At 40.1% G+C, this 13,773-nt stretch overlaps 1 protein-coding gene and 1 pseudogene across 2 annotated transcripts; both read left to right on the top strand.

The window, feature by feature from the left end:
- The first annotated feature begins 4,036 nt into the window (after positions 1–4,036).
- LOC309354857 (olfactory receptor 6C4-like) lies at positions 4,037–8,230 on the top strand (annotated as a pseudogene). Its single transcript has 2 exons — positions 4,037–4,093; positions 7,259–8,230. The product of its transcript is annotated as an olfactory receptor 6C4-like (transcript).
- Positions 8,231–11,992: 3,762 nt separating this feature from the next.
- Positions 11,993–13,021, top strand: LOC309354858 (olfactory receptor 2AP1-like; the record flags this gene model as incomplete). Its single annotated transcript, XM_081885121.1, has 1 exon — positions 11,993–13,021. One exon carries the CDS (start codon positions 11,993–11,995, stop codon positions 13,019–13,021), a length of 1,029 nt encoding a protein of 342 aa, XP_081741247.1.
- Between the last annotated feature and the right edge of the window lie 752 nt (positions 13,022–13,773).

Here is a 13,773-nt window from a genome sequence, read left to right on the forward strand (position 1 = left end):
CCGACGGGAAGTTCCTCCCTCCCTCTGACTCCTTTGCCCTCTAATATATTTGGACCTCTGAGTACGTGGTGAGGGGGGAGTCCCCCACACTCTCTAGTGATGTCTTGACTAGCTGCCCCCTCCCTTCTGTTTCTCTTGTCATTATCTCACAACTGGGTAACCCCTCCCTAAACTGTTCAACTTCTCTCACTCTCTGCTTCTGAACACACCATGGACAATGGGGACCACTCTTCCCCATTTAACTCTCCATCGGAGAGAAGCTGGTCTGCCGTAGAATGCATTCCCCAGTCGTCATCTTCAGACCATTACCTGACACTACGTTACACATTCCAGAATGATACATGAGCCGAAATAAAGCCATTCCCCAGAATCTTATTTCAGCATTCCTGATGGGGCATCCTCCAATGTACCAAAGGACAGGAGGCTAACTAGGGGAACTCAGGGGGAACGGGGAGTGCCCCCCACAGCATCTGCCACCAGAGTCAACTGCCTCAAGATAGGATCCTCTGTATGTATTTCTTCCTTGAACTTTACATTGATACAATGGGTGAGAGAAAGCCGTGAAGGATTAGTAAAATAAATTAATTATTTAACTTGTCATGGCCTTTCCAGAAACATCCACAAAGGTAGTTTGAACCATGCATTTGCATTAACAGAACTTCACATACAACTGGAAAGAAGAGAAACAGAGAGAAACGGAGAAACAGAGAAATTGACCTATCCTAACACTGGTAAAAACAAACTATTGTTTAGAAAAACTCTTGAAATATGGTACCTCACCAACAAAAGAATAGCATCATATGGGATGAGCACTTGCCTTCAACCAATCTCTTTGATGCACAGTGATATTCCAGGATTCAAAACCTGTAGTAAAAAAATTAAGGAAACACAATAGGCTCTGATCAAGCTGGAACAGCCACATTTACAAAGAACTGTTAGTGATAATGTTTGTGGGTGTAGATGCTTCTCTCTTAAAATAAGTGATCCTGTGGGACTTTGCTGCAGATTGGCTATCTGGGGGCGGGGACCATTTATCTTGCAACTGACTTCCTAAACCCTAAGGGGATTCTTGTATTAATTATTGCTTCATGGGATTGCTTTACTGTCTGGATGAAACATATGACTGGAATTTTACAGCCTTCTGGTTTCAAGTTCAGTTGTGTGGGGCAGGGACGGAGGAAGGGGGTGCGGTGGGGATGGATTGCCCCGGGTGTCTTCGCTGAGGGGGTGACATTTGGCGCGCCACTGGCCCGCGACTCCCAGGCCTACCCCGAGCGGTCAGGGTAAGGGAGGGAGCTGTGCCGCTTTGCTGGCGACATTCCCCCCTTCATTTTGACAGCTTGGGGGAGGCTTGGGAGTCGCAGGCTGGCGGTGCGCTGAATGTCTAACATCAGCAGCTCACTCTGCCCCCGTGGGCGGCTTGCTCCGCCCCCGGCTACAGAATGTGCACGCCACTCCATGCACCCAAGTGGATATCCCACACCTGGGAGGGCACCCTCCACACCTCATGCCCCTCGGGAGTGCACTCTGCTCCCCTCAGAAGTGTGCCCCACCCCCCTTGGGAGCACGCCCATCCTGGGTAGCACAGCCATATGCTCTGCCACTGGTGTGGGGTGTATGTTTTAAAAACAAAATCATAACAAAACACCTGTTTTAAGACATTTGATTTATATACATAAATTGATTGCCTTTAGCTGCCCTCTAGTGTTCAAACTTCCTGCTTGACAGCAGCAACTTCATATAGTGTTCAGTTTATGCCTGGATTGATTTTATAAACAATAATGGAAAAATAGAAGGCTTTTTGCTGTGATGTTTATTTTCAAAAGTATATTGGCAGTGCCACATTTATGATTTTGTAAAATGAGAATCTGGGTTAAAATCATGCATTTCTCATTTTGTTTGTATGTTTGTTTGTTTGTTTGTTTGTTTGTTTGTTTGTTTTAGTGATAGACAATGCCCCATGACTTGATTTGAAATCAGCTCAGTATTTATGAACTTCGTCATAGTACTCTCAAGGCGATGAAAGCTCACCTAGGAATGCTCTGAGACAGTTTGGAATGTCATCACACATGCACAAGGTATTATTATTTCCCCAGTTCTGCTCCAACTGTCTACCAATGACATTAGATCAAGGCTTCCATTTGCTCTGGGAAAAGGTGAATAAACCGAGGCTCAGTCCAGAGAAGAGACAGATGGTGATTGGGGGGAACTACTCAGCAGGGGTGCCAACTTGAATAAAATATGGGAGCGGGATCCAGGTAAGCCCTGCCCCACATGATTGATGACATGATGCAGCACACACACACTATTTGAGTAGCAATACCCATTTATTTGGGTGGCCTGGGCCCCTCAAATATTTTAGGGAAGGTGAAGGGACCTTGGCACTTAGGAGCTGGTTCCTGTGCTACTCAGTGTGTACCCTTGATGAGATCACAATTCCTCTTTAAAAGGCAGAGGATTACACAATGATAGCTCTATCCTGGAGTAACTTTAATCAACGCTACTTCATCTGCTAGCTGTGTATACTGCTGGGGGAAAGGGAACTGATTATGACTACTCATACCCTGACAGCTTCTATACTACTGTCATTCATTAATTTGGTACCTTCCAGTTTAGATTAATTTAATATGCTTCATTTAGAAATGTCCTTAAAAGTTCACTTAATTCAGAATGCAGAGAATGCGTTAGTCATGATTAGAATAGACCTATTCAGTAATGTTAAGAAATCCAGTCTTTTCTCATGCCTAATGCCTGTTAGAGTTTGCTCTCAATAAAGCAGTTTGGGCACAATCCTTAGTGTAAAGATTATAAGATCAGTAAATAAGTTCCGTTGATTCCAATGGGATTACTCTAAAAATGGCAATGGATCCAGCTGTCAGGTATGATATATTTTTCCACAAGGACATCATGATCCAACTTTATTTCTTTTATTTGTTTATTTTTACTCCTACACTTGAAAATTAAAGTCTCGGTGGGTATAGCTTGGCTATTCTTGTTCATCCTGTTGAGACAGTGTGTGTGTGTGTTAATATCAGTTTGGTGCCATTAATTAAATAGACATGGGTTTAGAAGAGGGTAGAGAATCCTGAGAATCCTCTGGAAAAATAATCTCTCAAAGGACCTGTTGATGGCATTTTACCATTGCACTGTGGAGAGTGTATTAACTTATGGTCTGTGTGTGTGGTTTGGGAGCTGCACGGCCAGGGAAAAAACAATGCTGTCCAGGGTTGTAAAGACTGCAGAGAGAATAATTGGGTGCACTCTTCCCACCCTAGATCAAATCTATGCTCTCAGGTGCCATAAGAAAGTGGCAGAGATAGCACAGGATAGTACGCACCCCGGAAATGATCTCTTTCAGCTTCTGCCTTCTGGAAGAAGGTATAGGGTTATAAAGGCCAGGACTAGCCGCCTGAGAAACAATTTCTATGCAAATGCAATTCAGGTTCTAAACGCAGCATAAAGTGTCTCTATAGTATAGTGTATTTTAAAATGGGTTTCAGAGTTTTTAGGGGTTTTTGAATGTTTTATGTAGTTTTTCAATTTCATTGTTCTGCATGGGACAATGACAATAAAGATATCGTATCGTATAGAATTCTCATTGACATGAGTGAGCATCTAACTTTCCCTGTTTGAGAACTCCCCCCCCCCTGCTTTGTCTGCAGTATTGACATCCCATTATGTGAGATAATAGTTTAACAGCTAATGCTAATAGTTTAAGACACTTGGCATAACTCCCAGAATAACAAATATAGGTAGCCAAACACAGGCAGAAACTGCTTAGTGATTTCTCCCAGTCACTGCAAACATCTAGTGACAGAAGCACTTGTATTTGATTATTTAACTGTGTCTAAGTGTACCTACTGATATTTTGCTACTAAATGGAAGCCAGACATCTTGAACATTTGAACTTTAAAAAGTGCACGTTGATATTTTGTTAGTGGATGGGAGCAAGATTGGAGCACGACTCCATAGCATCTATCTGGAACAAAACTTGGGAGCGCCATAAGGAATCAGAAGATAGTCGTGCATCCTAAGAATGGAAACTGAGCTGAACACATCAGAGATTCCATCTAGAAACACAATAATTTTGGAGGTAAATATAGTTTCTCATCCGCATGTGCTATCCTTGGAACAGGGTGTTTCTTTTTTATTTCATGAGAATTTAATATGGTTTATAGGCACCATATTTCTATCAGGTATGTACAGAAACCATTTCAAACTCATATGGCAACTCTTATCAATTTCATGGTGAACTGTGGAAGGTGGGTTTAGTAAGTCTGATCTGATTTCTGTTTAGATTGTTAAAAAATATAGTGCTATTTTTTCTAGAAAAATAGGTGCCGGTACTCACCCTGAAATTGTTACTGTAAGTGTCACACTTTTTATCAACAACTAAAAGAGGTGCCAGTACAGCGTACCCTTGCGTGCCCCCTGAAAAAAGCACTGGTTCAGATCAATTGCATTTACTTAATTTGCCTTCCTCTTTATATGTCAGTCACAAGGTTTATTAGGAATATGTGCATACAATGTATGAAAAGCCATCTTTTAAAGGACAGATCAATTTTAGACTCTTTAGACAACCGGAGATAGCATGTTGGATTTCTCAATCCAATGCTAGGTACTCATAGTTTAAATAATATTTCATGACATTTGAATATTTTGAATGTACTTCAGTTCTGGCTCACCTGAGTTTGTAGTTTTGACAGTTACGTTCTTCATCTTCATTTGGAATCTCGCAATCAATGATGTTTCCAAGCTGCTGATTTTTACCCAGAATTCTGTTCACTTAATATAGGTAATAAGGATCTGGAGTTACCTTGTTTGATTCAGTGAGACTGTTCTGGAAGAAAAATCAAAATCTATATGTAGTTTACTTCAGGATTGGAGAATGTTTCCTAAGACAGTGTAATAAAAATATTGATAATTTTTACAACAATCAAGATATTTGGTTCAGCTACTTTTCTCTCTCCCTTCCCCATTTCATTCATTAATCACTTGAAATATCCTGAAGAATTAAGCATAAAACTCCAGACAGGGATGAGATTGTGTGGATCATTTTTTTTTAAAGGCATATTTTTGTTCTCTGTAAAGAGGAAGGGGAGGAGGCAAATGTCCAGTCACCAGTAAATACACACACACACACACACACACACACACACACACACACACATCCTCCCTGTATCGCCTTCAACTGTATCCAGTAATCTCACTTTCAGGTCCTTTCATCCTTCATATTTTCCTGTAGTGTAGGAATAGCTCATGTAGGGCTCTCCAGATATTGTGGACAACTCCCATTATCCCTGACCCTTGGCCATATGTACAGGGGGGAGGGATGCATGAGTCTTTCCATTTCAGTTTCTCTTAGTTTTTCATTTTTATACTCTTAAATTTAGTTCTCAACATTTCCATAGCAATTTGTGAATTTTAATCATGACATTTCTTTATTATTTTTCTAGAAAGATTTTTTTTTGGGGGGGGGGGGATGAATGATGTTTTAATGAAGATGCTCATTTTTGCATTTCCATGACAGTTTCCTTTTAATATACTGTATTACTTGGTATAAGAACCATATTGCAAAATATGGAGAAGTGTGAACTTTGAAGGACAGTTGTGTTTTTGTCATGTGTGTCTGTGTGTGTATGTGTTTTTAAAAAATTGAATTAGGTAGTTTCTCATTAAAATCAATTTTCTCCTCCATCTCTAAATAGGGCTGATAAGAATTGTAGCCCCAAACCTCTGTTGGACATCACATTGTCTGCGCCAGATTTTTGCTATGATGTCCTTTGGAACAGCCTCCCTTTCTATGGCCAGCAAGCTCTTTTCATGTGATCAGGTTCTTGGAGTGTTTAACCTATACCAGTGCCCTTCATCTGGGCTTCAGTATAGCTGAAACAAGACACTGGACTAGGGCTACAATTGTATGTCCTCTAACCCATTTAGTTCCATTTTAGACTACAGCTGTGGAAATCATATTAGGAGGAATCGCATTGAACACCAATAATAGAATCAGCACAGCACAAAAAGGGCATGTATGGAAATAGAGATGGGTGTCTTCAAACATCAGAATGGTTATATCACAGAATTTAGTCCAGTATTGTGTACTGTTAGAGGTGTGGAATTATTGTTATTATTATTATTTGACGAAGTAATAATCATAAATGAATAAGAATAAAAATGTGCACCCCACCACCAAGACCATTCCGTTGTAACTATCCAACCTCCCAAAAATTCAACACCTCTTGTAATGGCTTGACCCCTTTCCGTTTTAACAGTACAAATTATACAAACACCCTCCATATCTCCTTAAAATCATTTCTCCTGCATATTCCCCGTCTTTCCTTAATGGCACATTCATCATTAATAGCTATACAGTGGTACCTCTGGTTACGTACTTAATTCGTTCCGGTGGTCCGTTCTTAACCTGAAACTGTTCTTAACCTGAAGCACCACTTTAGCTAATGGGGCCTCCCGCTGCTGCCGCACCGTGTGATTTCTGTTCTCAACCTGAAGCAAAATTCTTAATCTGAAGCACTATTTCTGGGTTAGCGGAGTCTGTAACCTGAAGCATATGTAACCTGAAGTGTATGTAACCTGAGGTACCACTGTATCCCACACCTCTTTATACCATTCTTCCATTTTATATTGAGTTTGCTCCTTCCTCTTTCTGACTATAATAATTCATGCAGCTGTCAATAAATCTGTGAGCAAGTCCTTCATAGCCTGTGAACCTTCCGCCCCATCGTAAATTGATAATAATGCTACCTCTGGACTTTTGGTCAGCTTTAACACAGTGATTTCTCTTATCTCCTTAAAAACACCCATTGCAAAATAATAAATAAATCCTTTATTCCATACTAGTTAGGGGTGTGGACTTTAAGGTAACTCCCAACTCTACAGTTCTGAGATTCTCTGTTGTGTTATATTTCTTTATTGGGGAACATACAAAGCAATATCCCATTCATATAATATGTATGGAATTCCCCAATCTTATTCTCAGGATTCCATTCCTGTCACTATTGGGAAGAGAAATGGCATGGGTTTCGAATACAAGATGCTGCAATCATGATTGGGTTGGGGGAGGAAACATGAGAAAGGAGCAGGTAGGAAAAGGTCCAGCAACCTTCTTTCCAGCTGCTTCTCCACCACAAATCTTCCCTTCCCAAAGCCATTGTGGAGGAGCAGATATCTCTTAAAATACAAATACAAATGTGACAACATTAGTTTGCTAATGTTTTTTTTTAAAAAAAATGTGTTTTAGAATGATGCTGACAGTCATCACCAACAAACAGCAGTGGGAGGAAATCAATCAAGTCCTTCAGCATTCATCCTTCTGGGATTTGGCAACCTACTTGAACTGTGAATTCTCCTGTTCATATTGTTGCTTGCAATCTATGTTTTATCTCTAGTGATGAACTTCCTGGTTGTTTTTCTGGTTGTGGTTGACCAGCATCTTCAAACCCCCATGTATTTCTTCATCATGAACCTGTCCTTCTTGGAGACTTGCTACATTTCAACCATTCTCCCCAGGATGCTGGCCAGTTTTCTTACTGGGGATAGGTCCATATCCATTACAGGATGTATCACACAATACTATCTCTTTGGTTTCTTGGCAGCCACAGAATGCTACCTTCTGGCAATGATGTCCTATGACCGGTATTTATCAATATGCAAACCTCTGCGCTACATATCCATTATGAATGGTAGACTCTGCATCCGACTGGTGATCACTTCTTGGATGTGTGGCCTGTTGACCAATGCTATCATCACTTTGCTTATGCTAAAGCTCACATTCTGTGGGCCCAATGAAATTGATCATTTCTTTTGTGATTTATATCCAGTGGCAAACCTCTCCTGTAACAATCCTCAGCTCGTAAAACTTGCAACATTTATTTTAGGAGTGATAGGAACAGGTCCCCCTTTCTTACTAACTTTGGCATCTTATGCCTTTATTATTTTCACTGTCTTACAAATTAAGTGTAAAGCTGCCCAGTGGAAGACCTTCACCACTTGCTCTTCTCATCTGATTGTGGTGACACTTTTCTATGGATCATTATTCCTTGTCTATATAGTCCCTGAAACAGAAACACTGAAAAGACTACGCAAAACCCTTTCTCTGTTCTATACTATCCTGACTCCCTTGCTCAACCCTCTCATATACGGTTTGAGAAACAGAGAGATGAAGGAAGCTCTGCTTAAATCTGTCAGAAAATTCAGCAATAGAGTTTCATAGCTCCAAAATGACTTGATAGAGAAACTGAAGGATACACAAACGTGGGGGAAGTCCTGAGAAAGAATTTGACATTATCAAGGATGTTTGATGATGTCTGAGGAAACTATATATGCCAAAGTCATCATTAAGATTTCCTGATCCAAAACTTTCAGTTCTAATATGTCAATTGCAGTTTAGCTGTTTACCAGTTTTTCCACTTCTTCAGTTGTTGTGTCATTATTCCGAGTAGATGGATCTAATGGATGTCTTCATGGATCTGGTGAAGCATACAGAAAGATTTTGTAATTGTGATACACTTGTAGCTTCTTGTGAGATGGACACATAATTTTTACAAATTTAAACTCTGTATTGCACCATGATTGCTTTCGACAACAAATGACTAGGACAAAGCAATGGGAGTTAACCCATTGCACAGATTCAAAATGCCGACCTTATGATTGGCAAGCCCAAGAGGCTCAGTAGTTTAGACCACAGTGCCACCTGCGTCCCTGGGGAGAGGATGCAAGTGGACAGCAGAAGTAGATTCTGGAAACTCTTATGCTGGATCAGAGACGTATATTTCAAGGTTGGAAGGACAAACATCCACCATCTACTACACAGTGGTCTGAAGACCTCATTGTCCCTCTTAGGATTCAGCACAAAGTTCCTAATTGTTTAGATACCTTTCTGGATACATGGACTGTGTATGTTAATCTATATATATTAGGATTGGTGTAATATCCTTATTGTCAATGTCAGGTGCTGCTATCTTTATTTTTTCCTTCTAGTCATATTGTTATATTTGCAAATATATATATTTTTAAAGGAAACAAATCTGTTTCGTTATATCAAGACCAGGCTTTGGGACAGTAACATGTAATCAGTAAAATGAATTTCCCCTGACATGAGTGAACCTGTAACTTTCTGCATCTGAGAACAATTTTCCAGTTCATTTGGCTGGAGTATCGTTGATATCCTATAATGTGAGCCTTACCATGCTAATAGTTTAAGATGTTTGGCATAGCTCCCAGAATTACTGATACATAGAGCCAAGCATAGAAAAAAAAATTGATCAGTGCCATCCCCCAAGTAACTTCAAGTATCCATCTACAGAAACAATTGTGCTTGATCATTTAAGCATATTTGAATAAGTGCATCTGCTGATACTTTCCTAATAAATAGAAGCAAGACAAATGAGGAGCTTTTAGAAGAGTACACTGGGATTCTGCTACTCTAAGGAAGCATGACTCCACAACATCCGCCTGAAGCAAAGATTGTTAGGATAGAGAAGCAGCAAAACAGAGACTTGTCTTCTAGTGATGGAACCTGAATCTAACACATCAGAAATTCCACCTAGAAATATAATCATTTTTGAGGTAAATATTTATGCATTAGCTTTTCATCCCTATGTGCTATATTTGGAACTGTGGGGTTGTTTGATGGGAAGTGAAGGATGTGCTGCATAAATCTGTTTCTTCTCATTTTTGTTCAGATTGACAGTTACTTAATGTACCTTCCCCTTTCTTTCTTTCTTTCTTTCTTTCTTTCTTTCTTTCTTTCTTTCTTTCTTTCTTTCTTTCTCTCTCTCTCTCTCTCTTTATTATTTTACAAAATTATAGTGTTGCTCAGTCCTCAAGTTTTTTTAAGTTTATTAAGAAAGTCATAGAGTTGGCAAGCATATGAAATGAGATATGTTACTGAAGCAATTAAACTCTTTGGAATATTGGAGGCAACACTTTGAATTTCACAGAAAACAACTCCAGGACTAGGTACTCAGAGTTAAAGTAATGAAAATAATGTAAATGTTAATACAATAGTGATTGTATTAATAGAGATGACAGCAGTGGGACATGGGACTTCACTGTTTACCAGAGTTTCTTCTCCTTCACTCCATAGCTACATCACACCAGGCACATTTTCTTTCATTCTCCATTTCCAGCCAAAAAAGAAAAGGTTGGCTATTGCCTGGCTACAGTATGTTCAGCACTCACTCCAAGTGATTGACTAGAAGTCCTGTGGTACACATGTGGTAGAAGGCTGCCTGTAAAAAGAAGCAGGGAAGGTGCGATAGCTCTCTTCAAATGTTTAAAGGTCTAACACACTGACGAGGGAGCAGACTTGTTCTCCATTGTTCCAAAATGTAGGACCAGAAGTAATAGAAATTACAGGGAAGAAGATTTCAGCTAAATATGAGAAGAAACTGTGAAATAAGAGCTGTTTCATAGTGGAACATATGTACCAACTTGAACATTTAGCTTTGTGGAATGTGCACTGTTGAAGGTGCTAAAGAACATGTGTTCCACACTTGTAAGAAATCAGTAGCGTAAGAAATCTTAGAGCAGCGGCTATACTTTGAAATACCCAACCTACTGATATCTGACAGGTATCTGTGCTATACTCTTTTCAGTGCCTGCCTAAAATTTCTTTGTTTAGCCAAGCCTCCTCAGATATGTAGCAAAAAAAAACCACGTGCCTTCTTTTTTTAGCTATTGATGATTTCAGTCATCTTTTCACTGTTTTTAAGTACCTGCTTTTAGCTCTTTTACAGTTAATCTTAATGTTTTATTTCATGCCATGGGAAATCCTGGTCTATCCTGTATTATTTACACACAGACCAGGCACACATCTGTCGTTGGTGCTGTGCTTGCATCCTGTGTAACAGTGTGTGTCCTATTACTGTGAAAATCAGCACCCAGCACACTGTGTCACCAGCAAAGTTTGATTACAACATCCTGTAGGAAAGTCTGGTGTTCCACACAGAAAACATTCCCTTATTCTAAGGTAAACTTTTGATTCAGGAAACAAATGAGTCATTTCTCACTAAGGTCATGTCCTTTCAACTACCAACTGGGCAGGGTAAACTAATGAAACTGTCCCTTTCATTTCATGCAATAAACCAACTTTTCTTCCTTCCTCTGGTGCATGAACATCTTGGGGCATACGGTTAAGGGTAGAAACGCATATTCACAGCAAAAGCACATTTTAACTTCAACAGAAGATCCTAAACCTGTTTGGAGTGTACGATGGAAAACATATGAGTGCTGGACACACACATGAGTTCAGACTCACACTTTGTAACATCTGCATTGCAGATCTTTTCCTGATTGAAGGGGAGGTGGTGGACTAGGTGATCCGCAAAGCAATCTTTACAACAGGCATGGCCAAATGTGGCCCTCCAGATGTTTTGGGACTACAATTCCCATTGTCCCTGACCACTGGTCCTGCTAGCTAGGGATGATGGGGGTTGTAGTCCCAAAACATTTGGAGGGCCAAATTTTGCCATGCCTGCTTTACAATCTGATGGTTTTCCATTGTGCAAGTTTTCTACTTCCAGGGAAAATATTTTGCATTATCTGGAAGCACCCAAAAGACAGTCCCCCTCCCTCATTCTTTTGAAGGAAATACAATCCCTTCTCAGGATTGTACAGTCTTGCTTTCTCATTATATCACTATCCCTAGTGGGAAGGGCAGCAACATAGTTCTGGAATCCCAGCTTTGGGAATATTGCCTAGTTTCAGGGAGGAAACAGGGTAAAGCCACAGGTAGCAAATGGTTAAGCACGATCCTTCTCTCCAAATGCCTCACCTCTGCAAATCAGCCCTTCTCACTGGCCCTAACTCTAACCCTTTCTATGCGAGAAGTGCTTCAAAGTAAAAGAAGTAGGGTTGTGGCAGAGCTTTTAAAACACATGATACTCCATGACCATTATTTTGAAATAATACAGCATGTGAAAACTGTATTGGATACCTGGATCCTGCCAACTTTAGCTTCGAACATGAGTGGATGGTGAAACAGGAGGGGATGGTGTCCAAGCTCACTAAAACTTGTCAAATTGTATTTCAGGATGATGTTGAGATTCATCATCAAACAGAAATAAAGAAAAATATGTCAAGCCCTACAACATTCATCCTTCTGGGATTTGGTAATATCCTTGAACAGCGAATCTTCCTCTTTGTATTTTTTTTTACCATCTATGCTTTGTCGCTTGTTGCAAACCTCCTAATTGTTTTTCTGGTTGTGGTTGACCAGCATCTTCAGACCCCCATGTACTTCTTCATCATGAACCTGTCCTTCTTGGAGACTTGCTACATTTCAACCATCCTCCCCAGGATGCTGGTCAGTTTCCTTACTGGGGATAGGTCCATATCCATTATGGGATGCATCACACAATATTATTTCTTTGGTTTCTTGGCAGCTACGGAATGTTATCTTCTGGCCATGATGTCCTATGACCGGTATTTGGCAATATGCAAACCTCTGCACTACTCAACCATTATGAATGGTAGACTCTGCTTCCAGTTAGCATTCACTTCTTGGATGAGTGGTCTGTTAACCAACACTATCATAACATCTCTCATGGTAGAGCTCACATTCTGTGGGCCCAATGAAATTGATGATTTCTTTTGTGATGTATATCCTGTGGCAAACCTTTCTTGTAGCAATACTCACATAGTAAGAACTGCAGTTTTTATACTAGGGCTGATGGTGACATTACCCCCTTTTCTACTAACTCTGGCCTCCTATAGCTGCATTATTTCCACTGTCTTGCAAATTAAATCCAAGGTAGCGCAGCAAAAGGCCTTCTCCACCTGCTCTTCTCATCTGATTGTTGTGTCACTTTTCTATGGGTCAATATTCCTTGTCTATATAGTCCCTGAAACAGAAACACTGAAGAGACTACACAAAATGTTTTCTCTGTTCTACACCATCCTGACTCCCACGCTGAACCCCCTCATATACAGCTTGAGAAATAGGGAGGTGAAGGAAGCTCTGTTCAGATCTGTCAGAAAATTCAGCAGCAGAGTTTTGTAGCTTCGCAATGTTGTGCTGGATCTGGTGAAGTATGCAGAAATACACATAGATGAAGTCCTGAGAAAGGATTTGACATTATCAAGGATGTTTGATGATGTCTGAGGAAACTATGTATGCCAAATCCATCTTTAAGATTTCCTGATCCAAAACTTTCAGATCTAATGTGTCAATTGCAGTTTAGCTGTTTACCAGTTTTTCCACTTCTTCAGTTGTTGTGGCATTATTCTGAGTAGATGGATTTGATTGATGTCTGAGTAGATGGATCTGGTGAAGCATACAGAAAGATTTTGTAATTGTGAAACACTTGTGGCTTCTTGTGAGATGGACACATTGCACAGATTCAAAATGCCTACCTTATGACTGGCAAACCCAAGAGGCTCAGTAGTTTAGACCACAGTGCCACCTGCGTCCCTGGGGAGAGGATGCAAGTGGACAGCAGACGTAGAAGGGTTGAGAAAGGATTTGCCATTAATGGGATGTGAGGATCTCACATTTGCAAATACCTCAGTAAAGCAGCCTGAGCCAAACCCCTCACATTAATGTGCATATTGCAATTCAGTTCTTCAGCATATTTTTTGACTTCTGAAGTTGTTGTGGCACACTTTTCAGCAGGTGGATCTGATGGGTATTTTCATGGATCTGTTAATCCATAATCACAATTATTATGGATAATTGTAGCTGGTGAAGATATGAAATAAAGCATGATTTTTAAAATTGTAAAATGTGTATTTGCCATGTCTATTGAAAGAACA

Source organism: Podarcis melisellensis (genome assembly GCF_964234715.1).
Source record: "Podarcis melisellensis genome assembly, chromosome: 13".
Lineage (NCBI taxonomy): Eukaryota > Metazoa > Chordata > Lepidosauria > Squamata > Lacertidae > Podarcis > Podarcis melisellensis.